Source organism: Mya arenaria, chromosome 17, assembly GCF_026914265.1.
Source record: "Mya arenaria isolate MELC-2E11 chromosome 17, ASM2691426v1".
NCBI classification, from domain to species: Eukaryota; Metazoa; Mollusca; class Bivalvia; order Myida; family Myidae; genus Mya; species Mya arenaria.
In genome coordinates this window covers 29,245,211-29,268,265 of record NC_069138.1, presented here as the reverse complement: position 1 = coordinate 29,268,265, position 23,055 = coordinate 29,245,211, and the positions used below count along the sequence as shown (strand labels likewise).

The following is a 23,055-nucleotide window of genomic DNA, read 5'->3' as shown; positions in this document are numbered from 1 at the left end:
GGTATGGGATATTTGATTCATGTTTTGTTGAATTTTGCCTTGCTCATTTTTTTCACCTTTTTTACGAAATAGCGAATAATTTTAAATCACCATCTTTCTATTCAAATAGCCGTCACTTTTATGCCCAAAATGCATGTGTTTAAGGATGCACTCTTACACCCATATAAGATTTACTGCAATTAATAATATTGTTTTAATATTCCCAAAAAGATGAATTGTTGTCGAAAACATTGGTTCTTATGAAGAAAACCGAGATTAATTTGAAAGATATGAGCATACAACACGGTATTTCTTCCTTATAAAACTATAGAAGACCACAGTAAATCTTTAAGCATTCACCAATCATTAATATTTTTGCGTTTTCTGCTATTAAATATACGGTTACAATCTTGTTATCAGTAATTCATATGTTACAAAATTGCACTATTTAGTAAGTAGTTTAAGGTTTATCAGTCAAAATGTGTGTTTGTTTTTCATGTGTATGTATTGATTTAAAATAAGAGTGCCACTTGAAAATATCAGTAGAATCATAGAGTAAGTATAATTCTGATTTGACAAATGTCAGCTTTATTTTCTTTTTAAATACATCTGAGTATGTTCCTTGCTATTGCTGAGTTGTGTCGCACAATTTAGATTGTTCTGCAATTTCGCTAAATGGAAACACTTTAGTATCACAGAATGTTCCATGTTGAGGGAAACACTGAAAAAGGAACACAAGTATTTGAGTGGATTAAAAATTACAGTTATGATATTATATTGTTGCTAAACGTACATTGTTTTAACAAATTATTTTCAAACGGGAAGGATGAATTGAATGGACCTTTCGTTTTAGCGGAAATAATACAAACAGTAAATTCTTATCAACCCAAACGCTATTATTGAAATGAAACAACATACTAATATTTAAGAAGGTAAACTTATCGCACTAGATATGAAATTAAGAGAAGATGTATTAACCTTAATAAATGTTGACTTCACAAAGATGAACCTGTAATATTTTAAGGTTTACATTAGTTTTAAATCCTGGTAGTATAGTATTATAATGACGTAGATTAAATGGTCATTATACTACTTAATCTACTAATAAAATACTTAAATCATATTTACATTTTTATGTGCGTCCATTTTGCACAGTCTAAACTAGTATAACAATCGCCAACGATAATTAACGGTTTTTTTATCATTTGCTAGCATAAACCCATGCCTTTTCGGTGAATGCTTTTATATATCTTCTCTTTTTTAATACATTATATTTAATTGTAATTGTGGTGTTAGTCCATAATTTTTTATCTTCGTATAATAGTTTTGTTGTATATTTAGTTTCCATGTGCTCTTTAAGTCCGCCTGAATGTAAATATATATAAAAAATAATCATACGTCTAGGGCTACTTCAATATTTCGCATTGTGTTAATTGGTTCATTGAAGTATCCGTCTCGGGAGAGGGAGGGGTTTCCTTATTTTTGAATTATTGCTTCAAACTTACAAAAATCAAAGGGGACCTCGTTAGCAATGCAAACACCGACATTCTAGTAAACGTGGGCCATCTTAAAAGGCCATACAAAATTGAAGTTTAAAAGAAAACGTTTAGGAATAGGACTTGAAGTAATTTCAGGACTGATGGAAGGATATGATCGCCGATAAAGAAGACAAAAACTGAGCCTTTTGTCACATTCAGTTATTATGTGTGTTTGAAATGGAAACTTATTCGCTACGTAAACATCATGTAAATAATAATAATTGAATTCGTATTTCAATCCTATCCATGATTGTGATAGTAATACCAGAACATTGATTATACAATGCAAACTACTGAGACAAGCCCAGAAGTCTTAGCAAAACTTCTAGGAATTACAACATAATTTATTTGATGAAAATATCAGGTAAAAACAAGCTCGCTGTAATGGATTCTACTTTTTAAGACTGTGATTTACAGTTCTACAACTTTGAATGTCGATATTCGTTGCATTTCAAGTATCATTAATGATCCATTTTATTCAAAGGAATAATTTAATATTGTCTGCAAATAAACTAACATCGAATATTTATATCGTGTTTATTAGCTGATTTAAATCTAACGATTTTTTTTCTGCAGAGCTTAGATAGAACTTGTGAAAACACAGAAATTCACAGCAAAATAAGGCAGTCAGTCACAACCCCTTTATGCATCATCCGGAATAAACAGATATTGACCAGGTACAAATTAAAAGCGCTTCCAAAATAGTAGATTTTTGTGACAATAAGCCCTATACCCGCATGCCATGACAAAAACAACAAGGAAAGGTTGAACAAACTGCATGTAATAATGATTTCACATTGTATGCATGAACGCATGTGCAAATTTAATCCTTTTCATACGTCATGTTACTTAAGTCATTTATTATTAAGATATATTAAGCTTTTTGCAATTCCAAAGGGAAAAAAAGAAAAACGTTGTACAATCAAACAATTTTCTAAATTTAGTTACAACAAGCAAAATAAGGTACAACTTCAGAATTAAATGGACAGAAACCTTAGCAAGCGCAATGGAAACGGAGATGAGTTTGAATGAACAATGAACACAAACCTACGTAGATAATGTTGAATCATAGCCGGAGTGCAAATATTTGCTACAAATATTGCTGAATAAATGCGCTTTTAAACGAATAAGTAATATTTTCACTTGCATGAAAAAACGACAAACAGTTTTTGAAAAATAAAGAATTGATTTTTCAAGGGTTTCGTAGAATAACGAAGAAAATATTGTTTTATGCAGTACAGTGTCATAATAATTAGTTTTATGCACGAGGTTTTCGTGAATTTATGATATTGTCTATTGTTGATTCTACCGGGCGACTTTCTAAAATTTTTCCATTATTATCGGCGTCGGTTCTGAAAACGTGCTTTTGACGAATATAGAAAAACTTAAATTTTCGGCTTTTGAATTACGACGTTATTCTACATAAAGGGATTTAAATACTCGAAATCATTTTTTATCAGCCATCAATAATTATGTGTTTAAGAAAAAATGGACTTAGGGTCAGTTCAAGGCTAACGCGCACGCGCTTGAGAACCTCCAGGAAGCGGGTTCTAGTCTACAAGATGTCACAGCAAACCAACCGGAAGAGGCATTAATGGGAGCCAGTGATTGTAGAAGGTATGGCCTCAAACATAGGCAAAAGTTGGTAAAATTGGCTGACAGTTCTGAACATGGCTGGAAAATTGTTCAGAAGATTCCGACGACGAGAAGAAAATATATAAATCTCAGCTCAAGACAGATCGCAAGATCTGGTTCGATCTAAGCGTTTCACCCCGTATTCAACGGCTCGGGCGTCCAGGCGTTGGGTTCCAGTGCGGAAAGACCGGTCATTGGCAATGCGACCACAACGGGGCTTGTTCCGGGGCGGCCCAGGCAGCGGTGCCGCATAATACCAGACAGATAAGTAGCCATTTGCTTTGCTCTCTTAACGCTGATGGTGGAAATGTATGTTCAAGTACTGATTCAGCTTGTAAAAGCGTGCCTATAAGTGAGGCAAGTTCCGGCAAAACAGTATGTTCTGATACCGAAACTCCAGTTGGTAGATTAAAATCCTGCTACGCACATTGGGCTGAGGCAGGAGCAAATGAGCATGTTTTAGATATTATCCGAAATTGATATAAGATTCCTTTCAAGGACATTCCAGATAACGCTATTTAGGGTAATAACAAATCTGCCGGGGACAACGTAAGTTTCGTTTATAATGAAATTAGCAATCCTTTAGCTAACGAATGTATTAGTGAAGTGACGGGCGCCCCGCTTACGGTAGCATATGGCTAAAACGGTAAAGCTCGTCTTGTATATGACTGTAGACATATTAATCAGCAATTGCATAAATTCAAATTTTGCTTTGAAAATCAAAAAGTTGCAAAAACAATAATTAAGGAAAGGGATTTTATTTTCACGTTTGATTTAAAATCGGCCTACCACCATACCAATTTGTTACCAGAACATTGCAGATATCTGTGGTTTTCTTGGCAATTTCAAGGAAAATATCGTTACTTTCTAAACAATGTCTGGGCACTCGGACTAAGCACATCTGAGTCTATTTTTTTCCAAATGTTTGCGGACTGTTATGAGCAATGGAAAGCCAAAGGTCACAAGATAATTATGTTTTTAGAAGATGGTCTGGGGGGTGAACAAGATTTGGTTAAAGCGTTGGCTGCCAGTGAGTTCATACACTCGGATTTGGTTAACTTTGGTTTCTTGATTGCTGACAAAAAATCATTGGTCTCCTCGTCAGCCAGTTGTTTGGCTTGGTTATTGCTGGATAATGGAAAAGGGTGAGTTATGTAACGGACGCAAGACTCGAAAGAGCTTTGTTTTTGTTAAACGAGATTATAGGTCATGTTGTCGCTAAAGGCGTTTTAATTCTTGCCCATAGATTGGCACGAATTGTTGGTCAGATTTGGTCAATGAAAAGTGCTGTAGGCACCCCTGTTATGCTCTAGATGAGCTCTTGTCCTGGAAGGAACATTTAAAATATCTAAATGCTGCAAAGTATCTAAATGTTGCAAGTATAGCAGTATACGACGTAGTCAAAGATGTGCAGGTTTACTGCGAAGCTATGGTGGTTTATCTTGAAGGATACGAAGACAGTACGGTAGTAAGTTCTTGGCAATTATTTATTGATCTTTAAACCAAATGGGTTTCACGTTTTGACAATGTTCAAGCAGATATATTAAGCAGAAATGGTGATCGTGACAACTGGTCTATTTGTAATCGGATTTTCCGATCGCTGGACGAACTGTGGGGGCCACACACTTGTGATAGATTTGCCAAATACTATAATACAAAGTGTTTATGGTTTAAGTCCATTCGGAACTCCTCGGCCGTTTTTTTTATCGAAAACAACCTCGGTATTTGGACGGTTTACATACTCAAAAAATTGGTACGTTTAAGTCAGCTGTAAGTAGATCGCGTAGGAATTTTATTTAGCAGTTAAACTTTATGGCTCAACTCTTAGGAATCTTAATTATGTTTGCAATAATAAACTTCACTGGCAATCAATTTAAACCTAAATAATTATATACAAACACAAGCTAAAACTCTTAATTTAATTAATGATATATTTCAATTTTTTACGAACTACTTCTACTGATGTACAGGCATACATCCGAGGTTGTTTTCGATAAAAATGGCCGAGGAGTTCCGAATGGGTTTAAGTCTAGGTACTGGTGTCCTAGTACTTCCGGTATAGATGATTTTGCACAGAATTGGACGCATATTATTAATTGGCTTGTTCCGCCTTCCGCATTTATATGCAAATGTATTCAAAAAATTGAGAAAGAAAAATGTAAATGTACACTGATTGTTCCAATATGGAGAAGCGCTCCTGTTTGGTCTTTGCTTTTTGCAGGTAATCGAGATAGCGCGTACTTGGTAACGAGCGTTAAGTTTTTTTTAAGCGCGGAGTATTGACGAGGTAAAGACAGCATATTTGACATTCCAAAGTGCCCTTTCATTATTGCAATATTCAAGATGAACTTTTACTTGAATGATTTGTAATATTCAAGATGGCGCATGTTTACTTGAATGCCGTTGTTTACATTGCTCCAGAGTGCCCTTTCGTTATTGCTATTTTGAAGCGATATTTCAAAATAAGGTAAACCTCCCGCTCCCAAGGCAGATATATCAATGAGCCAATGAAAAAAAATCGAAATCTTAAAATAACTGTAAAACATATGAGTATATGCATCATATACTTTCATATTGATGTGTGGATGTAAAGAGAACATTGAAACTAAATATACATCGATACTATTATACGAAAAAAACAACAAAAAAACTAAGGATAAACGGATAACAATGACACATAATGTATTCAAAACAGTGGCATTTATTAAGGCACTAAAACATTTATTTCATTGATTTGATTAAAGTTAATTCATTGACATTTGTAATGCTATTATTAAAACCTGGCCACGTCATCTTACTATACAAATTTCTTTCCCTCATGCAAATTCGAAATCCCTTATCATACAAAAGTCTTAAAGTATATAACTCGTCAGCTGGAGGTATGGGATGGCTGCCCCATAACTGTCCTCCTGGCGTTTTGGAAATGAAGTGTGTTTCCATGGAAATCTGTTTGACGTCATCAAGAGCCCCGGATGAGATCATCTGTGGAATACTGTACCACTCATCCCCTTCTATGTCAATCTTTAATATGTCGATAGGCCTCTGAAACAACAAGATCCAGTGTTTACTTGAACAAATTTCTTTTACGTTTGAAAGGTTCAATCAGAAACAACTTTGTATGCATTTGGTCGTTGCAAAGTCAGAATTGTTTTCATTGAACTATGCTGCAAGTAAATCGTATAATATTTTCAATTCAGCATTTAAATTTTAGGACTTAACTCTTAGGAATCTTAATTATTCATGAAATAACGGGAATCATTCCATTTTGTTTTCTATGGAAAATGGCCGAGGTGTTCCGATTGCCCCTGGTAGTAATGATTTTATAATAACTTCAATATGTGTATTTGAGGTGTATGTCATAACAGTTGAAAGTGTATGATACTTAGTTATTTACATTTGTATGATTCAGCTCCTTTCTAATTACATCCACTGTTTTTATCTGCCACCCTAACTCATTGCGTGTATTTTCTCCACCTAGTCCCCAGTTGTAGAACCAGATTTGGTCTGCCTTCCGAAAGCTCTTCGTTTTTATACTGAAAAAGTGTTATGTAAACATAAAATGTTAGATACATTTCGAGCTTATGCCCTCGCCTCCCCCCAAAAAACAACAACAACAAAAACCCACCACCAACAACAACAATAATCACCTACACACCACTGCAGCTAGACATTTACGTATGTTTATATTGTTTTATAGTTCATAAACTCCATAAAATGCAAAGGGATAATTGAATCAGATGCAATAATGACGTAATAGCGCCGATGTTCTAACTCGGGTCATCAGGGAATTGAACAATGATGTCTAAATTGATGGTATGAGTTACACTGTTAATAGGCGACTGAGTATGAAGACTACATCTGTATTGGCCTCATACCTCACAAAAGCCATGTTCTTTGATATAATATCAAAGATGTCACAAATGTATTATGAAAATGACTCTCTGAGTGATCAATTATACTCTGTGAAAATGTGAACGCTCGAAGCCAGCGTTTTATCATTTATATGTAAGAGGCTAGAGACTACATAGATATATACACATGAGTTAGAACTCGTGTACATGTTTATATGGTATTGGAATCCAATACAATGCACAATACATCGTCATCTGAAAGCAATGACTCAATATCTGCTTATATATGCATTTATAAAGTTATTGAACAAGGGTGTTGATATATAAAAGATGCAATATTACTCCCAAATAAGATTTATCACAATTAATAATATTGTTTAAATATTCCAAAGATGGATTAATAAATAACGAACACAATGGTTCTTATAATGGATACCCAGTTAATTTGAAAGAAATGTTTATATAACACGTTATTTCTACCTTATGAAATTAAAGTTGACCACAGTAAATAATTTAGCATTTACCAATCATTTAATATGTTTGCGCTTTCTGCTATTAAATACACGGTTAAAATATTCTTATCAGTAATTTATATTTTCCATAAAATCATTATTTAGCAAGAAGTTAAATGTTTATCAGTCAAAATTGATCTTGTTATCCTATTTTACTGGAATTTACGCACAACCAGTAAATTTTGAATTTGAAAGTAAGATTTAATGCGTTGTACACAACGATATCAATTTTATGTAAGTTTTTTGATAAATTTCCTTTTTTTGCTCTTGTTTCATCTAGTGTCAAGTCCCTTTAATGTTTACCTCGGATCAAAGCAGAATACATCACACCCAAACAGTCTGTTGATATCTTCATCGAAGTCAAACTGGTTATTTATTCTGAAATGAAATGTATAATTGTGAAGTGCTTAATTTCAGACACGTTTTACAGTGCTTTTCTTTCATAATCACTTATTATGTTAATTCTTTGGTTCTAATCCATATTTTCGTAATGTTTGTGTGACAGGGTCATTATTTACGACATACTGGTTTACGTTAGAGGGACTACTTTCTTTACTTTCGTTTTAATATATTTATAGTTTGACCTTTATTGAACTCCAGGGCTTGGTATGCTTGCAAATGCAAGATTTGATTGGTCAGTTGTTTTAACCGCTTTCCTTTAATTTTCGTTCGTCACAAGGTTGACACAACTTTTTCACCTGTCAAACAATATAGACATATATATTTTACTATAAATAATAAAGGATCAGGGTTCTAAGGAATATAGGATTTTGGTAAGTCTTGTTGTTTTATTTGTTTGTGGTTGTCATTTCGTTGCTATTGTTTCTAAATCAGTTTGATGTGGTTTCCGATTGAAATTGGGTAATTGCTAATTGCAGTGTTGTACTCATTCTCGTTCACTAGAGCGATTAAGTAAATACTCGTTGATTTATCATTGTCAACCTCTGATAGATGAAAATGTGTTTTAATAATAACTTCTTAAATGGCAGTATTGGTTATTTCTTCTTAAATATATGTTATCACTTTTCCATACTTCTGGGCACATGTTAATTTAACATTGCAGATACCGTTTAAACATAAACCCCACACGAGTGCTTGTGATCGAGTGTTAGAGACATATAGTGGAGCTCAGTACCACATACTGGTAAGACTGTCATAATGTTATGTCATGTATGTTTGTAATGTTGTAATTATGTTTGTAACATGTCTGTACTGTTTTATGTTGTTTACCTGTATGTTATTGTGTATTCATCCATGGTCATTACTGTAATACTTATATTCATGTGATTATATTATATTATATTATATTATAACATGTAATTATAATATGTAACATGATTAATATTCAGATGTCATATATTTTGTATTTTGTATGCTTTCAGGGCTCACGCTCATATATTTCTATGAAGAAATAATAAACAATAAAACGAACCTATTACCTGCTTATCAAGTGATCATTTAACCCCAACGATAAGCGCCCGGTAACATTTGGCGCCCAACGAGGGACATGAGCATAAACACTATAATATACTAAATACTGTGACAATTTGGATTTTACACATTGGATTTTAATCAGCACTGGATTTTTGGAACATTACTTTTTATTCCTACATCGGATTTAATATCTACTGCGCGCATGCTGTCAGGAGGCAGTATCGGGAGGACGTTTCGACTCAGGACGCAGGAGGACGTTTCGGGATGGCAGTAACGTTTTCACCACAGGAGACGTTTGGACGTTAGGACGTGTGGACCCCAGAGGACGTTTGGAGTTCCCGGAGGAGATTTGGTGGAACATTATTTACATTGTGTCACTGGAACCACGGAATTTTAAGACATTTTTAAAAGCTTTTAACACCAGGAGGTGCTACAGTGAAGATTAGGACTTTCATATACATTGTGTTTAACCACGGAATATTATAAATATACATTTGTACCTTTATCATTGTGACTAAGACACTTTTTGAGTGCTAGTGACCAAGAACATTCCATGTTGCAGTACTAATATCATTACCAGTCTACCAGTGAGTGAGTACATTTATTTTTGACTTGACAGATATTGCAGTGAAAGTTTAATATATACAGTATATAAGTAATATTGTAATTTCCAGTCAAGGTTGTAATTACAATTTGCTGCAATTTTTGTTCTGTCATACAGTATACTGTGAGATATTTTGTAAAGGAGAGAAAAGAAATCACTTGCATGATTACACTTAACTTTCTGGTTTAGGGTTACTCAGTCTTTCTCTAAACTTATCTCTTTTAATATAAATCCTAACAGATTCTTTAAATATTTTCTGTCTACTGTATATCTTATTAATTAATCAAGAATAACATCATATTTCAAGGTATAATACTGCTATTTCTGAGGTTTATTTTGATTTATTTCTGATACTGCAATTAGCCTTGACCAATTTTACACTGTATTTGGATTTCACCTGATTTGTTTATATTTGTCATTTACATGTAGATTCTGATTCGAAATTGAGAAATTCAGTTGGCACTATTGTTCATTCGATTCAGTGAAATATTGCATTTATTTTGGGTTTTTCGGATTGGTTTTGGATTGATTTCCCTCCAAATTACTGTGATCTTAGTTTTGACAGTTGGGAACTATTTTCTTAGATTTGACAGGCCTGTTTACCTACGTACATGTCGTGACCTTGAATATTTTCCTACGCATCTGCTCGCCTGACATTACGGACATTTTCATTGGTTCTTGGACGTCACAGGGTGTAACGAGACTAAAAACGAGATTATGCAAATTAGCTTTCTAGTTTATTATTAGTTAACCTAGTTTATAAAAAAAACCCAGAAACCCAGTAGTTAGTTTACAAATTGTGTGTGGCGTGTAAATTAGTTTATAGATTGATCTTAGTTAAATAACTACATACACACAGGCATATTTCAGTGATTAGTAATCGTAGTTTAGATTACAGTACATCAATACTAATTTAGTTGTGTAGTTAAAATCTTATTTGTGTTTGAACAACATGTGATGAACTATTGTGCACTTCATAATTAAGTGACCTCATTTCAGTTTATAGTTTATGTACATGTTGATAGTACAATTCTTTGTTTACATGCACTGTTAGGATCAGCTGATTTATTTCAGTAAAATAGTTTACTGCTTTGATACTTGCATTTATTAATGTAAACCGGCCAATTATTTATTCAAAGTACAGTTTTCTGGTGATCAGCTTTATTGACTTGTTGCATTTGACATTTATTAGAAATAGTGTATTGAATATATTGTAATAATTGTAGCTGATAGTGATTGGAAATTTATTGAATGATACTTTGATTTAAAGTTGCTCTTATTCTGTCACTAGGTGATAATATTATACATACAGGCAATTATTTGATATATAGAACTGTAATAAAATCATAGTAATATATTTAAAACAATTGTCATTGGATAAGATATACTGTACACTGGGTATTTTCAATTTTACTTGGTATTCAATGTTGATAGGAGACTTGACTTGAATTATTTTTGGTTTACAATTGTGATTTGACATTGAGAATTTGATTGCGGGTTTTGATGCCGTCGAAAGTTAGGTTTTGATTTTTTGATGATGTACATGTAGTTATTGAAAATAGACTTAAAGGTTTAGAGTTTAGAATCAAGTGATTTGATTGATTATGATATTGATTGGTGTCAGTTGAAGCAAATGAGATGTTTGATGATTTAAGGATGATTGAAGTACAGTGATATATTATGTGGATAAATAGAAACTGATGAATGAGAATTACACTGGTATGGTAAGTAACTATTGTGTGTACATGAAGAAATAGACTGGTACTGTGTGTACATGAGAAACTATAAATTGACTTAGTGATATTGGAGATTGTATATGATGATCATTGAAAATTTATTTCATTGATGAACTTAAGTGTGTCACTTCTGAATTAGTTGATTTAAATTTGAATTGATATTGTATTAGTGAACATAGACATTATGGCACAGTCATTAGAGTTGTTGGAGGATGAGATGGAAGAGAAAGAGGGAAAGGAAGATGTTAGTCATATTACAAATGAGGATGAGAAGTTGTTAAAAGCCTTTCATGCATTACCGGTTCAGCCGAAGGTTGAAAATCCAGGGGATTTGATGAAGTTTATGGAAATGTGTGGTAAACTCTTTATGAAGGATGAAACTGAACATGCAATGCCGGTACATGATAATAGTCAACACTCTTACCATTTTCCAAAGTTGCCAGCATTTTTTGGGGAATCAAGTAAAGGAGATGTCACTTGGTTAGCATTTAAGTATGAAATAGATAGCCTGCTCATAGACAATAAGTTTACTGAAGATCAGATTTTATATGGGATTAGGAGAGCACTTAGGGGTAAAGCTAGTGACCATTTGAGGAGAGCGGGTACTGGTTTGACATTAGATACAGCAATCAGAAAGTTAGAAAGTGAATTTGGGAGTATTGAAACGCCTGAGAGTGTGATGGAGAAGTTTTTTTCTGTGGAACAGAAATCTAAGGAAGATGTGTCAACTTACTCAGCAAGGGTAGAAGATTTGTTTGAATTAGCAGTGAAATTAGGCAGTATTCCTCAAGGCAATAAGGACACGCTTAGAAGAGTACTATACAAGGGCTTAAATAAAGAATTAAAACAAAGGGCTGGGTATAAATTCGATATCATTCAAGATTATGATTCTTTCAAAATAGAGCTTAGGAAGATGGAAGTAGACATTAAACCCACAGAAGCAGGTAAAGGTTGTGGTGCCACCAATGTTGAAAAGAAGCCAGAGTTTAGTGAGGTAAAAGACATGTTTCAGCAGTTAAGTCAAAGAATTGAACGGTTAGAAAGACAAAAAAATGAGACAGATAGTAGTAATGGTGGTAGAAGTTATGCAACCTATAGGGGATACAGGGGAGCTTTTAGAGGTAATGGAGGATTTTCCAGAGGGTTTGATGGGAATAGTGGTAGTGTAGGTGGATTTTACAGAGGGTTTGATGGGAATAGAGGTAGTGTAGGTGGATTTTACAGAGGGTTTGATGGGAGTAGAGGTAGTGTAGGTGGATATTCCAGAGGGTTTGATGAGAGTAGAGGTAGTAGAGGTGGATTTGATAGAAGTGTTAGAGGTAGAGGTGAATTTAGAGGCAGAGGTAGTTATGGAACAAGAGGGCCAAGGGGGATGAATAATTTCAGACCAACATGCTATAATTGTGGGGAGGAAGGACACATTCAGACTAACTGCCCAAACGCGTAAGTGCCTCTGTAGTAGGGTCAGCTGAAGGCACAAAGGGAAGAATAGACCCTAAATTGGTAGGTGAAACCACAGAAGTTAGAGTAAATTTAGATAGTCATGAAACTGTAGCATTACTAGACACAGGTAGTTGTGTTAGTGTCATATGTGAATCATACTACAACAACAACTTTAATTATAAGCAAATCAAGCCTCTAAGTGATATCATTAAAGTAGAATGTGCGGATGGACAAGAACTTCCATACTTAGGGTATGTCTATTTCTTATAACTCCTGATACAAAATTTTCTGAAAGCACACCTATTATCATTGGAACAAACATTCTGAATGAATTATTGATTGAATGTAAGAAGAATTTTGGAGAGCAGTACTTACAAAGAGCTAGTTTACACAATCCATGGTATTTGGCATTCAGGATGTTACACATTAGGGAGAAGGAGTTACGGAAGAATAAGAATAGGATCGCTTTAGTTAAGAGTGCAGAGGCAGACAAAATCATCTTAGGTCCAAATGAAAGTAGAAATATTATGGGTCACACAGATAAGGAAATTAACTGTGCTCAAACATATGCAATTGTTCATGAAACAGAAGATTATATTCTACCAGATTATATAGATATTACACCAACTGTCTTCACATATAAATCAGGAGAACACACACACGTCATGGTCAATGTTTCGAATTTAACAACCAATTCTGTAGTAATTGTACCAAAGGCAATACTTTGTGAACTTCAGCCAGTTGTTATTGAAGGGAATTTAGATGAAATGATTAAAGAAGATCAAACACAAGAAGCTATGAAGAAGATACATGTAGATAGAAGTAACAAGCTGAATTTGGAACAGAAAGAACAAATTAATGAATTATTAGACACACACAAGGACATCTTTTCAGTCTCAGATATTGATATTGGACTCTGTACAAGAATAAAACATAGAGTAGATTTATTACCAGAAGGACAAGTACCATTTAAACAACCACATCGACGCATTCCCCCAGGTATGGTAGAAGAGGTTCGACAACATTTACAACAACTTTTAGATGCAGGCATTATTAGAAGATCTAGTTCACCTTGGACAAGCAACGTTGTATTAGTTAGAAAGAAAACTGGAAAATTACGCATGTGCGTGGATTATAGGATGTTGAACCAACGTAGTACAAAAGATGCATACGCTTTACCTAGGATAGAGGAGATTTTTGATTGTTTAGCTGGTAGTAAATATTTTTCAACAATAGACATGAAGGCCGGGTATCATCAGATTGAAGTAGAAGACTCTCACAAGGAAAGGACTGCGTTTACAGTAGGAAATCTCGGGTTCTACGAATTTGTTCGAATGCCTTTTGGTTTATCAAATTCTCCGGCCACCTATCAGCGACTAATCGAAGATTGCTTAGGAGATTATAATATGACCATATGTGTAGCCTATTTGGATGATTTAATAATATTTGCTGATACATTTGAAGAACACTTGGAAAGATTGGACAAAGTTTTAACAAGGTTAAAGGAGAACAATTTGAAACTATCACCGGAGAAATGTTTTTTTATTGAAGAGAAATTGAGCTTCTTAGGGCATGTTGTTAGTGAGGAAGGAATAGAAACAGATCCCAGTAAAATTGAGAAAATTGAGAAATGGCCAACTCCACAGAATGCTGACGAATTAAGATCTTTTATAGCCTTTGCAGGATATTACCGACGTTTTATTAAGGACTTTTCTAAAATAACCAAACCACTGCAAGATTTATTACCAGGACAGAGCACGAAGAAGAAGGGAAAGCAGAAGGAACAGAAGGACTGGATATGGACAGAGAATGAAGATAAGGTATTTGAGAGTTTGAAGAAGATTTTAACACAACCACCAGTTTTGAGCTATCCAGATTTTACCAGAGAGTTTGAATTGCATACAGATGCATCTGGAAAGGGTTTAGGAGCTGTTTTATATCAAGACAAGAGACCAGTCGCATTTGCCAGCAGAGCATTGTCTAAATCTGAGAAGAATTACTCGGCATTTAAATGGGAATATTTAGCATTGAAATGGGCTGTTTCGGAGAAATTTAAAGATTATTTGGCATACAATCACTTCGTAGTCTATACGGACAACAATCCACTGACATATGTTTTATCATCTGCTAAATTGGATGCCACAGGACAGAGATGGGCTTCAGCTTTAGGGGAATTTGATTTCGACATATTTTACAGACAGGGATTTAAGAATACTGATGCTGATGCCATGAGTAGATACCCATTTGAGAGGATTACAGAAGAAGACAAAGATTTCATTAAGATTGAAGATAGTACTGTTAAAACCATTTGTAGAAGCATTGATGCCAATCCATATATAGAAGTAATACCTACAGCAAGCATAAACATTGTAGAAGCTACTGAAACTCCTGGAGCACCATTAGCTCAGATAGAATATAGGGAAATCAGAAGAAAACAAAGAGAAGACCCATTGATAGAGAGATGGAGGAGGACAGTCATAGATCAGGTTTTACCAAGTAGGGAAGAATGTGACACAAAGGATGATATGACGATGAGGAGAAATTTTGACAATTTTAGGGTGATACGGGGAGTTTTGTATAGAGTGTGGAAGGAGAATGGAGATAGTAAGCAGGTCTTTCAATTAGTTTTACCAGAGGTTTATAGGAATGATGTATTGAAGGGACTTCATGATGAGATTGGACATCCCGTACGGGATAGAACGACGTCACTGCTAAGGGAAAGATATTTTTGGCCTGGAATGACGAATGATGTTGAGAGATGGGTTCAGAAATGTAAAAGATGTATTCAGAGAAAGTCAACAACAACAACGAGATCAGAACTAGTTAACATAGTAACAACATACCCATTAGAATTAGTATCCATGGATTATTTGAGTTTAGAATCTTCAAAAGGGTTTGGGAACATTTTAGTTATCACTGATCATTTTACAAAGTATGCGTTTGCTATACCTACCAAGAATCAGACGGCAAAGACAACAGCCACAGCATTTTACGACAACTTCATAACACAGTATGGGATTCCGGACAAGATTCACACAGATCAAGGTACAAATTTTGAATCGGAGTTGATTAAAGAGTTATGTGAAACTATGGGTATGAAGAAAAGCAGGACAACACCATATCACCCGATGGGGAATGGTTGTACAGAAAGATGGAATAGAACTTTACTAGGTATGCTTGGAACACTACAGCCAGATCAGAAGCCAAACTGGAAGGATTATATTAAGCCTTTAGTTTATGCTTACAACTGTACAAAACATGAAAGTACTAAATTGTCACCATTTGAACTTATGTTCGGCAGGACACCGAAGTTACCTATAGATTCTGTATTTGAAGATGTAAGAGTGGAAACAGAAAGGACAACTCAATCTGATTACATAAGAGATCTGAAACAGAGAATGAAAGAAGCACAGGAAATAGCACAAAGACATAATGAGAAAGCTAGACTGAAACAGAAAGCAGTTTATGATAAGAAAGCTAAAGCTTCAAAGGTGTCAGTAGGAGATACTGTGTTGGTAAAAATACTTTCACATGGGGAAGGTAAACACAAATTAGCAGACAAGTATGAATTCAATGTTTACACAGTGATTGAACAGAAGAGACCAGAAATACCGGTGTTTAAAGTAAGATCAGAAACAGGAGTTGAAAAGACGATACATAGGAACCATCTGTTGCCAATAGAATCGGGTGTTGAAGAGACGGAAAAGAAGTTGGACAAGCCGATACCGAAACCCAGACTTCGGAAAAGAGGACACGTACCAACAGAAGATACAGTCGTAGAAAACAACAAAACGGTAGAGAGAAGTGAAGAAATTAGACAGACAATAGAAGATGAAGAATCAGATGATGATTGTGTAGCATGTACACAGGGACTCGGGGACGCTCGCAGGAGATCTGAAAAGACTACAGAAGTAGTAGAAGAAAAGAATAAAGATGCGCATAAGAGTAAAGAGAATACAGAGAATATTGAGAAAGTAGAGACAGAAGTTAAAGGTACTCAGGAAGAGAACCAGACTGATTTTGAAGTGGAGAATGATGAGGGAGCTGAAGTCGGAGAAGAAGTAGCCGAGATAAATATTCAGCAAGAAACTCACAAATATGTAGTAGAATTACCGAGAGCAACAGATGTGAATGGCAGGGAAGAAACACAGATAGAACAGAATGAGAGAAACATTGGACCAAAACCTATTCAGAGAAGATCAACGAGACAGAAGAAGCCGCCAGATAAATACGGTGATTACCACATGTACCAGATGGTAACAAGACCAAGAGATACGAAAGTAGATGCATTAAATACATTGATGTCGTCTGGAGTATTCAGCCAACTAGATAGTGAGGTTGTTCATAAGATTATTCTGACTATAATGAAATAAAGTGATTAAGGTGAGCAATCACAAGAGTATGTTTTATTTTTTTGTCATGTATTAAAAATGTGTATGTTATAGTATGTAATTGACAAGACATGATTTAACACATTTTTATTTGTGAATTATTGTGATAATTGTATAATATTGTTTAGTATAGTATGGAAAGGAGAGTATTTAATATATTGAGTATTCGAGCTAAAGAAGTGGGATTAATGTTGAGTTTATTGTATTACTGTGTACAATTTTGAAATACTTGATATGCACGGTTTTGAATTTTATTGCATTTTTTTTTTAAATATTCATTTTTTTTGTTTGATTGTGAGGGCACAATATTTTCAAAGTAGGGGAGTAGTAGTCAGGTTATAGTCAGTAAAAGTAGCTATGTGTTAAGAGATGCATAGAGGTAGAAAGTATTTAAAGCTGATAAGCGTGTAGGCTTTTCATGATAGTTTTGTATTGTTAAGTACATATGTATTAGTAGAGAAATATATACAACTATATATATTGACAGACGATGACGAGACGTCATTTCTTAAAGTGGCGGAGTATGTGACAGGGTCATTATTTACGACATACTGGTTTACGTTAGAGGGACTACTTTCTTTACTTTCGTTTTAATATATTTATAGTTTGACCTTTATTGAACTCCAGGGCTTGGTATGCTTGCAAATGCAAGATTTGATTGGTCAGTTGTTTTAACCGCTTTCCTTTAATTTTCGTTCGTCACAAGGTTGACACAACTTTTTCACCTGTCAAACAATATAGACATATATATTTTACTATAAATAATAAAGGATCAGGGTTCTAAGGAATATAGGATTTTGGTAAGTCTTGTTGTTTTATTTGTTTGTGGTTGTCATTTCGTTGCTATTGTTTCTAAATCAGTTTGATGTGGTTTCCGATTGAAATTGGGTAATTGCTAATTGCAGTGTTGTACTCATTCTCGTTCACTAGAGCGATTAAGTAAATACTCGTTGATTTATCATTGTCAACCTCTGATAGATGAAAATGTGTTTTAATAATAACTTCTTAAATGGCAGTATTGGTTATTTCTTCTTAAATATATGTTATCACTTTTCCATACTTCTGGGCACATGTTAATTTAACATTGCAGATACCGTTTAAACATAAACCCCACACGAGTGCTTGAGATCGAGTGTTAGAGACATATAGTGGAGCTCAGTACCACATACTGGTAAGACTGTCATAATGTTATGTCATGTATGTTTGTAATGTTGTAATTATGTTTGTAACATGTCTGTACTGTTTTATGTTGTTTACATGTATGTTATTGTGTATTCATCCATGGTCATTACTGTAATACTTATATTCATGTGATTATATTATATTATATTATAACATGTAATTATAATATGTAACATGATTAATATTCAGATGTCATATATTTTGTATTTTGTATGCTTTCAGGGCTCACGCTCATATATTTCTATGAAGAAATAATAAACAATAAAACGAACCTATTACCTGCTTATCAAGTGATCATTTAACCCCAACGATAAGTGCCCGGTAACATTTGAAACACATTGATTTTAATATTGAAAATAGTCTACGTAAACTTATCATGTACCATAAAAATGCGTGTTTATTGTAAAAAAACCCACAAATATATATATATAGTTGAAGGAACTGTGCCATATTCTGTTTTTATTTTCTGTTGCATATTTATTTAAAGAAAATTTTACATCAAATTTTCATTTGTGTAAACACGGACACATTAACAATGTGTTTGTTACTTCCTACTATGTCCATATAGATTGTGTTCAATCGAGAGTGTATTTGCAACAATAATTTAATTGGCGGATTTTCCCGATATTTGTCGAGAGCGCGCAAAGGAATATGGGTAGATAATGTCTTCTGTTTATTTCCCCAATTTTAGCCGGGAAATTCAATTTCAATTTCTTCGCAGTCTTATTGGGTTATTTATAAATACAAAATAAATCTTTGACCATTGACGTTTTTCATTCAAAACATTTCTTTTTTCTAAATTAATATAAATATAGAACTGGTGGAATTATTTGTTCCTTTCACAGGTAACAATTTCCAATCCATGTTGAAAGGTCCGTGGTATAGATGACGTTGTATTAGGTTTCCAATTATATACGCACCGACCGGAATAATGCTTTCCAAAGTTTCGTTGGGAACATAAAATCAACGTTATTAAATCAAGTAGCTGACTATATAATCATATAACTACATCACTTTATTTAGTTTCAAAAGTCAAAAGTTTCGTTCTTTAAGAAATAGAGATGTTTTCTGTTGGGATACAAACAGTCCAAACCCTACCTATCTTCAAAAGTTTTTTTGGTCCCGTCAGATAGTGAGTAGTACGTATGTTTTCCACCAAATATTCATAAGTTCTGTGCCAATATTCACAAACGTCTTGAGCCAAAGTTTCTACCGGAGTATTAGGAATTGCGAAAGATTAAACGTTACTTGGACTAACTTATTTCAATTTGTTTTATAAAAGAGGTGTAAAGAAGGTGAGTTATCTGCGATTTGTAACTTGCACATTTTCACATCAATACCTTTGTATTAGTATTTTACAATACGATTTGCCTAACTCAGGACGTTAGTGGGTATGAGATAATTATTGTACCCACCCAAACGAATACACTAGACATGGAGGCTTTGGTTTGTATTGTTCATCAATGCAGATTTCCTTTCCTCCGGCAGACAGACTTCCGACCCGAATCACATTTTTACACAACACTTGTAGACTGTTGATGTACCTGGAAAACAATGTTATCTGTATTGTTTCATCGAATGTCTTCAAGTATTATTTGCATATAATGTTCATGGCTTACATTCGATAATGATACTTTATTTTGTATAGTTTCATTCTGATGTAGTTTGGCTGCTGTAAGCTGATTTGAAATATATTCAATATAGTACGTTTCCTGGTTAGAAACCAGTACTGGTGTCTGATATAGGAAGCTCGAACGCTCTATTGTGTGTGTGCGGGCGGAACCGTATACCACCAAACCAATCCCACCTTTTTATTAATACCATCAAATACAAAAACAAGAGCTGTCACAGAGACAGCGCGCTCGACTATTCCGCCGCTTTTCAATGTAAGGATTGAAAAGTTTTGGCGAAACATGCTTCGATCACTGTAATATTAGATTTCAATGCAATACATGATTGGCTGAGATGTTAACATACATGTGGTTACAAGCAAAATATTAACCAGATTTTCTAAGTCTATTAATAAAGGGAAAACATTTGCAGAATACAGTATACTTACTTGGTTATTCAAGTAGGTTGGGTAGTTGAATACTATTGTATGAAGTCTCAATACAATACATCAAGTAGTTGCTGAGATATATTATCCTATGTGTGCTAACATGGAAGACCTTAACCAGAATTTCTAAGTCGCATGATAAAGGGGCAAAAATTATCTAATATGAAAGATAGATTTATCTTACGTGATTAAATAAGAGGGTTAAATAGTTGGGAGCCTGTGAGTAAAGTTTCAATAAAATACATGATGTATTCGCTGAGGTATTGACTTAAAAGTGGTAACATGCAAAACTGAATAAAAAGGGGGCCATTATTTAAATTGGTTATTGAAGTAGATTAGATGGTTGAGTACCAACATATAAAGTCTCAATGCAATACGTCAAGTAGTTGCTGAGATATAAACCTATGTGTGCTTACATGCAAAACCAAACCTGAATTTCTAAGTCAGATAATATAGGCCCATCATTTTCATTATATTCAAATAAGTGTTGGGAACACATATCTAAACATTTATTGCAATACATGATACATTTGCTGAGATAATGATCTAAAAGTGCTTACATGCAAAACCTTAACCAAGGTGTGATGCCGACGCCGACGCTTGGGTGAGTAGTATAGCTCTCCTTATTCTTCGAATAGTCGAGCTAAAAATGATCATACTTCAAGTAAATTTGCATCAAACGTTGCTCTGACATATTCTTTAGCTCCGTAATTTCGGGGATAACGAAGTCCTCTGGTGCTCTTGTGACCGGGGAAATCTGTTAACAAACGAAAAGGCATGAAATATAGTGACACAAGCAGCTTTGCTGTGTATTGATTTTGCGTGCTATCAATATCATGGTTAATAATAGGGGTACTCACGATTGTAAGCTGAACAACTAGACAAAAAATAACAAAAAACAAGTCATGTCAAGTTTTGAGGGCCATGTGTGCAAGCATTGTCAAGTTATCACTCGGACAAACATTTCGCATTCAAGATCACTGTGACCTTTGACCTGGTCACTATCTACTTCTGACGCCCAACCTTTAAGTCAAATTGAGGGCCATGTAGAAAATGTCATTTTATCACTCAGGTAAGCTTTTCACATTTAAAGTCACTGTGACCTTGACCATTAATATAATGACATCGAAATCTTGAGGAGTCATCTATTGATCAGGCCAATCTTCTTGTCAAGTGGAGGCCCATGGATTTAGGCATTGGCGACTAATCACTCGGATTACTATTTCGCAATATAAGGTCATTGTGACCTTGACCTTTAACCTGATGGTCTCAAAATAGGATTCATCGGCCAGGCCTAGCCTCCAAATTAAGTTTCAGAACCATATGTCGAGGCATTCTCGAGTTATCACTCGGACAAGCATTTTGCATTCAAGGTCACAATAACCTTGACCTCTGAACCGATGACCTCAAAACACTAGGCTTATCTTATTGTCACGCCCAACTTCCAAGTCAAGTTAAAGGACAATTAGTCCTTGCATTGTCGAGTTACCACTCGAAAAAGCTTTAGACTACCGACCTACCAACCTACCTACCTACCGATCGACATGTGCAATGCAGTATCTCTCCTATTCTTCGAATTCGAGCATAAAAATACACAATACTGCCTTTGTGTACCGGAAGAAGCTTGACATATTGATACAACACCACGTACATTATAACTGCTTTACAAATCATCTAGATAAAATAATATTTCAACTTACGTCATTTCCAAAATGAAGTAATGTTATTGTCTGAAAATATTCCAATGATAGAAATTGTACAGAAATGACTAATAAAACAACTATTGCAATTCTCCATGGCTTCATATTCACAAAACTCCACCAATATATTACGTTTCGACCAAACGTAAATTAGACCACAACTTCTTCCAGCCGACAAATCACAGGAAATAATAATTGTTGTTTGATATATCCCGCACACTTGGCTTTTCCCGTAGTTGCACGATATTCACGATACCAATCATCTCGACTATTGATATGAGAGAAAGGGACCCTTACAATATCTCTATATTCTAAATACGAATTATTTTCTTGTCAGCATTTCATTAAATGAATGATATTTTTGTATTGAAAACATCTAGAATATCTTTTAAAACAATTAAAATAAACAAAACATCTAATAGTTATTTAAAATATAATAATGATAAAACTTGTTTTAGGATACGTGTGCATTCAACTAATTATGTGACTTTTATATAATCTAATAAGCGGTTCATTAAGTGAATGATACATTTGTATTAAAAACATCAAGTATTTCTTTTAAAACAATTTGAAAGAACGGAACATATAAAATTTATTTATTTTTTTTTAACAGAACATTTTTAGGATAAGTATGCATTTTATTAAGTATGTGACTTTTAAAAATATATATAGTTTACATGATAGTGTATCTTTTTTATATACACACATGATACAGGCGAAAGTTATACAAATATCCCTACCTTAATCTTAAAGTTTATCGCGAATGCAATTGCATTATTATCGATTTATTGTTTGAAGCGCACAACTTTCATGTTCACTAGGCATTGTGTATCCTTTTCACACGCGAGGCTCAATTGAAAATGTTAAACTAAATCGTAAATATAATTCGTGTATTTGCTGTCATATACTATATGCTTTCTGAAAACTAAATCGGATTTATTTACGTGAAAGAAGATTCTGGGCGATGACAGGTGTAAACAATAAAACATTATGT

At 34.3% G+C, this 23,055-nt stretch overlaps 1 protein-coding gene and 1 long non-coding RNA gene across 2 annotated transcripts; one reads left to right on the top strand and one right to left on the bottom strand.

The window, feature by feature from the left end:
- Window positions 1-5,873: 5,873 nt before the first annotated feature.
- On the bottom strand, window positions 5,874-22,169 carry LOC128224714 (probable methyltransferase-like protein 24). The gene is made up of 6 exons (XM_052934693.1): window positions 22,062-22,169; window positions 21,021-21,118; window positions 19,721-19,849; window positions 7,819-7,893; window positions 6,547-6,685; window positions 5,874-6,194 (listed from the first exon to the last, which is right to left on the bottom strand). The coding sequence occupies exons 1-6, from the start codon at window positions 22,164-22,166 to the stop codon at window positions 5,874-5,876; spliced, it is 867 nt and encodes a 288-aa protein (XP_052790653.1). The 5' UTR covers window positions 22,167-22,169.
- On the top strand, window positions 8,615-18,614 carry LOC128224715 (uncharacterized). The gene is made up of 4 exons (XR_008259529.1): window positions 8,615-8,659; window positions 8,898-9,540; window positions 18,214-18,294; window positions 18,528-18,614. It is a non-coding gene; the product is annotated as an uncharacterized LOC128224715 (long non-coding RNA).
- Window positions 22,170-23,055: the final 886 nt, after the last annotated feature.

What these genes read in the sequence shown, in the direction of transcription:
- LOC128224714 (XM_052934693.1), bottom strand. Translation starts at nt 22,166, where the DNA reads ATGAAGCCATGGAGAATTGCAATAGTTGTTTTATTAGTCATTTCTGTA. An exon ending in TGTCTAGTGTATTCGTTTGG is followed by an intron (nt 7,894 to 19,720) that starts GTGGGTACAATA and finishes ATTTCATTTCAG; the next exon opens with AATAAATAACCAGTTTGACT. An exon ending in GTATTCTGCTTTGATCCGAG is followed by an intron (nt 6,686 to 7,818) that starts GTAAACATTAAA and finishes ACACTTTTTCAG; the next exon opens with TATAAAAACGAAGAGCTTTC.